General features: G+C 37.7%; 1 protein-coding gene across 2 annotated transcripts; it reads left to right on the top strand.

The window, feature by feature from the left end:
- Positions 1-250: 250 nt before the first annotated feature.
- Positions 251-3,699, top strand: LOC114442549 (hepatitis A virus cellular receptor 1 homolog). Of its 2 annotated transcripts, XM_028416233.1 has the most exons (7): positions 251-528; positions 1,381-1,524; positions 1,661-1,999; positions 2,076-2,126; positions 2,235-2,314; positions 2,827-2,920; positions 3,037-3,699. In XM_028416233.1, exons 2-7 carry the CDS (start codon positions 1,482-1,484, stop codon positions 3,123-3,125), a joined length of 696 nt encoding a protein of 231 aa, XP_028272034.1. In that variant the 5' UTR covers positions 251-528; positions 1,381-1,481; the 3' UTR covers positions 3,126-3,699. The 2 variants fall into 2 exon arrangements, with proteins under 2 accessions (XP_028272034.1, XP_028272035.1); XM_028416234.1 differs by lacking the exons at positions 251-528; positions 2,076-2,126.
- Positions 3,700-5,449: the final 1,750 nt, after the last annotated feature.

The following is a 5,449-nucleotide window of genomic DNA, read 5'->3' on the forward strand; positions in this document are numbered from 1 at the left end:
TACAGACTTTGTAGAGAGAGCAGAATTAATGCAGGCATTCAATTACAGATAGAGAAAATACTATCAAAGACAGAAATTTGATTTAACATTTTGCTTTATGACTTAAGTAATCTGCTGTCTCCCCATTCTTGTTTCCAGGAAATGATGTTTGTACAAAGCAAAATTGTTCCAAAATGAGTTAAGAATTTTTTCTTGGTAAACTGAGCTTGTTTATAAACTTTTACTTCGAAGGGAAATGGAGCCATTTCCCTTCAAATGTATTTGTTGTTGTTTCATTTCAGTTGTAGGGAAGTTTAATTACTAGGAGTGCGGGGGTTACTTTCTATTCTCTCATATGTGTCTGTTGAAAGGTTTTCGTTTCATTATGTTTGCTGTTAGACAGACAGAATCAGAGGTCTGATTCACAGCTCTGAGAAATGACAAAACACCGGACATCATAGTGGGAGGACGGTGCTCTGCAGAGCACTCGAGCTGCTCAGAGGAGGATGACAGTGTTGATGAGTGGAGGTGGAGATCGGCCTGTCAGAGGTTAGAGGAGGGCAGATAAAGACTGGCAAAGACAAAATTTTTTTTCTTAGACTGCTCACCTCATATTTATACACACACACTGAGACTTCCTCTCTGTAACTAAAGGTCAGGTATGCACACATATAGCTCAACCTACACACATCCACACACACTAACTGGAGTCCTAAATGTTTGCATTTATTTCTCTTCATTTTGCTTTGTGAATGTAAAGTGACAGAAATAAATTATGAGGGGAAAAAGCGAACCATTAAGAACACTGTAATCTGCACTAATAAAATGGAAGATTTTGGTTTTATTGGTCACTTTAGGGAATATCCTATTCCTACTTCCATTGATTTTAGTTGGAGTGCAGAGTGTGGAGGATGGGTGAACCTTTCATGATGTCATCCAACTGTTTTCTAAAAAGCTTTTGGTGTTAAAGCTCAGTGTGGAGGCCAGCTGTTATTATCTATGGTGGGCTTAAGTCACTGTTAATGCAAATATGGGACAAACAGGCAGAGTGAAGGTGGATGTGTGGCATCCACATGGTATATCAGCTAGCAAAGGTGGATTAACAAGCTGGACTGGTTATTGTGGAACTGTAATAAATCTTACAAGTCTACACATTAGGAAGTGACAACTTCCGATACTGAAATAAAAAAAGATTTTTTGCAAAGCAGCTTAGCTTCAGTTCTTATCAGTTCCAGATGAGAGCAACATTTTAACATAATTGTTCAATATTAACTTACATGTACTCTATAACATCAGCTGAGACACATTTATTTATTCCCTGTGCGATAATCACACATGATAATAACTCAAGTCTAAGTGTGGACACGTCTAGTATTGACTTCCTTCCTGATTTTCATAAAGGGAAGTTAAGCCTTCGGTGTACCATCTGCCCTGGAGTGTGTGTGTAGGGAGAATATTTGTTGTATCCTCACTTCAGGATTCTTATACAATAGCCTACACTCATGCGTGGTCCGTCTTATTTTTTCCTCTCCGTCCTGGTCCATGGTAAGTCAATATTTTTGTACTTTTTTGTTGTGTGTGCTATTTGTAGTGTGCTTGTTCAGTGAGCTTCATAAAAAACAAATTAAATGTGTTATCTTTATCATCCACATTTATCAAAATCTTCGTTATCCCTTCTCAGTGTCATCTGCCACCATCAAGGTCACTGGATTCATTGGGCACAACGTGACTCTCCCCTGTAGCTATGATGTTCGAACTTACGGTGTGCTGAGTTTCTGTTGGGGGCGAGGGAAGGTGCCCACGTCCAAATGCTCCAACACCATCCTGTCCTCCCAGGATGGGGTTGTGGATTTCAGGCAGTCCCCCAGGTACCAGGTGCTGGGCCGGGTGACAGATGGAAAAGTCTCCCTGACCGTCCTGAATGCTCAGAGGGGTGATGCTGGCGTGTACGGCTGCAGGGTCGAGATTCCCGGCTGGTTCAACGACTATAAGGTCAACACATACCTGAGTATGGAGGAAGGTAAAGATGATTTAAACCAGTATGGGTGACCATGTAGATGCCTCTTTTTTGAGCCAATGTATCATGTTTTTGTCAGAACCTGTGGAAAAACCTGTTACCCCGGTCTATAAATTATCTACTAGTGACAGTAAGCAGTCACCTTTAAATCAATAAATCAAGTTAAAATGTATTTAAAGGACTGTAGCTGTTACAATATTTGTCGTATATTGTTGTAATAGTTGTTTCGTTTCATCAGAAATAGTGACAACATCCACATCCGAACTAAATGTGGAAGTTACTGACCTGACAATGGATATGAATCGTGTAACAAAGAAGGTATGGTATGCTTAATTCAAAATAACATAGCACAGCACTATAAATTTTTTTTATAGCATAGTTAAGGCTATAAAAATATGTCACTTAAGTTATAGGGGTTTTGTGTGAGGTAAGTGCAATGATGTAATGAGTAATTCTGAGGAAAATGTACCCACAACTCTAGAAACATCCTAATAGAAAAGTGTTGGTAAGCAACATCATAATACATTAGGTGAAATGCCACAAACACACAGCTCTGAATTCAGTGTTTTAAGGTATTTATTTATTTATTTAGGCTTTTATTTGGTCTACAGGAACATCTTGTCTCCAGTATGATGTGGCATATCTCATAATTAGAAACGTGCAAATATAAGTATATTCAGCATTTTAAGTTTGTTTTGTCTTCAGGCTGGAAATGAGAAAATCATTATAGTTTTAGTAATTTAATACAAAAACATAATATTATGTATTCATGGCACATATTTAAGAACCAATTATAACTGACACATGATAAGGTTCATTTTTCACTGCAGGAAGAATTCAAAGCATTCCTGAAAGTGGACAACCTTGGCAGGATGGCAGCTATTTTCTTCTTCACCCTAATCATAATCCTGGCTTTTATTTTCTGTGAGTATGGAAGGAATTATAAGATTAAATTTAAAAGTGGGTGTTTACTGAACAGCTGGAGTCACACAGTGGGCCTCCCTTCTTCAGGATAATGTTTAGTGTTTTCTTTTCTTTAGGGAGGATGTTTGTGTCGAAGGAGAAACTTCAGCATCTCGACATCTCAGCTGTTGAGAATACTTATGAAAGCATCCCAATGTCTCGCTGATGGTCCACATCATGACAACAAAGGTTGTCCTCAGAGTTACTGCAGAACCAGCCACCTGTCACGTCCCGACTGCTTCCACCTCCTCATCCCTTGCTTCTCTGTTAGGAGGATAAAAAAAAAAACCTATGTTTCCCCAGTAAATCAGCTTACAGTGTTCCACTAATCTCAGATAGCACAGCGGAGGGTAAATATGTGTCAGAAGATGCAAAAATAACCTTCAGATTAATGAATGTGCTTTGATTTTCTGTCTTCCTCTGACTGCCTGAATAGCTTGCTGAAGGTTTAAATTTGTGAACACAATGCCACCTACTGGATCAACTGAGCAGGAAAAAATTCATCAATAATGGGACGATTGGTGGGTTAAAAAACCATTTAAACATGGGAGGCCGTACACCTCTTCAGAGCATAAATGCAGTCAATAAATTTAACTGTGAACATTAAACCCAAAGTGAGGAATTCCTTTATCTGTTCTTCCTCTTGTTACATGACTTTTTGTGAGTTTGTAATTGTTACTCTGTAATAGCAAATAAAAGTAGGTCAGTGTATTTAACTACATAAAGAATACAAGAACGTTGTCTCAGCAGCAGTTTGTTACATTAATCACATTTTGGTATAGAGAGTATACAGAGTAAGCCAGATATTTATTATTATTATTTTTAATCCACTGTATTGTCTACTCATGGTGCTTTCAGCACATTTCTCTGCTCATTTCTCATTTTATCATTGACCCAGTCTCTCATGAGATGATTCCCTGCAGGGAAACGTGAAGCCTTCCTGGGAGCAGTGAACATGTTTTGTTCTACGGGCTTGTTTTCACACCCAGGTTTTAAAAGAAAACAATGTACCCACGAGAAACGCTCTCTAACACATGGTTAACATTGTGAGTGCTCTCTTTTTGTTATAATAACCAGAGTTCGGATGCCTAAACCTAAGACGCTAAAAGTGATCAAAAAAATGAATAAATGTCAACATGATCTTCTGTCACATAGACAGTCTGACTGGATTGTTGCTAAGACTCTTTATGCTGCCTTCACAATGAACAAAAAAAATCTCTGGCATAATGTTCTTCTTTCAGAGCACATGCCAGCTTTCCATGTGCCAGCGTCTAGTGCAGCATGTCCCACTGTGCCGGCTCTTCTTTTCTTATAGTCATGATTCAGCCCTGTGACTGCTGACGAACAGCAACTACAGACTCCTGTTTCATGTCGGTACCTTTCACACATAGGCTGAGGTGAAATAAAAGCACTAAAACCCTGAGGGGAGGTATTGACTTCAAAAAAAGAACTGACCTTCTAAGTAAAAGTTGTGTGTTCGTCCCATTTATCGCCACACTTTCTCATGTGAGCGTTGTCTCTTTCACTTCTCAGTAAATAACCAAGAGTTTATCTTGAAGGATTTATCTCAGTTTAGCTATTAAGTATCAGGAAGACCCAAACAAGACGGCAGCTATTCTTTCTGACGTGTTTTTGTTATTTATGTAAAAAGAAACCTTTTGAGCTTGGTTAATGAATTTGTACAGAGCAGGTCCACCTAACATAACTGTGAGAAGGGTAGAAATGTCTGGCTGACTCGTTAATTCCCCTTTCTGGTTTCCTCTGGAGTTAAAGGCACACTTACACTGAAACAGCTTGTTGATGGTTTATGGAGGACACAATGTAACCTTCCAGACTTATATTAAAATACACTCCATTATGTTTTATCATTATATCATTTGTCATGTAGGGTATGTTATTATAATTATCTTCATTGCTCCCTGTCAGACACTTGTTAGTCTTGTGTCTTTATTGTGATTATATATAAAAGTATATAAGTGCTCTGGTTCTGACTTTTGAACTTGTGTTGACATTACACAGAATTTCCTCCCTTTAATTTGGGAAAAAACCCTCTGTTTCTGTTCCTGTTTCAATGTGATGATTTCTTTTAACACACTCATTTATGATAATGATATATTTCTTTGATTATTGTGCATTTAATCTATTCATTATTGTAACAATATTAGGTAAAATAAACAGTTTAATTTATAATGCAGATCAATCTTTTAGAAGCTAAACTCCACAAGTTTGATTAAGAAATATTTCTACATTTATTGCAGTCACATGAGGTGACCCAAGTAAAATGATCCTACAAGTAACCAAATAATCGAACACATGAAGGATTTATTTTTGAAACATAGTAAGAAAATGTCTTTATCTGGATTACTAAACATCCAGCGGACCCAAATGTTTGCTCAGCAGTTTGAGACACATTATAAAGTTCATGGCCCTTGAGTGAACCACACTTTCTTTTTTTTCTTTCTTTTTTTAAATCGTTGTCATATTTAAAGA

Source organism: Parambassis ranga, chromosome 10 (genome assembly GCF_900634625.1).
Source record: "Parambassis ranga chromosome 10, fParRan2.1, whole genome shotgun sequence".
Lineage (NCBI taxonomy): Eukaryota > Metazoa > Chordata > Actinopteri > Ambassidae > Parambassis > Parambassis ranga.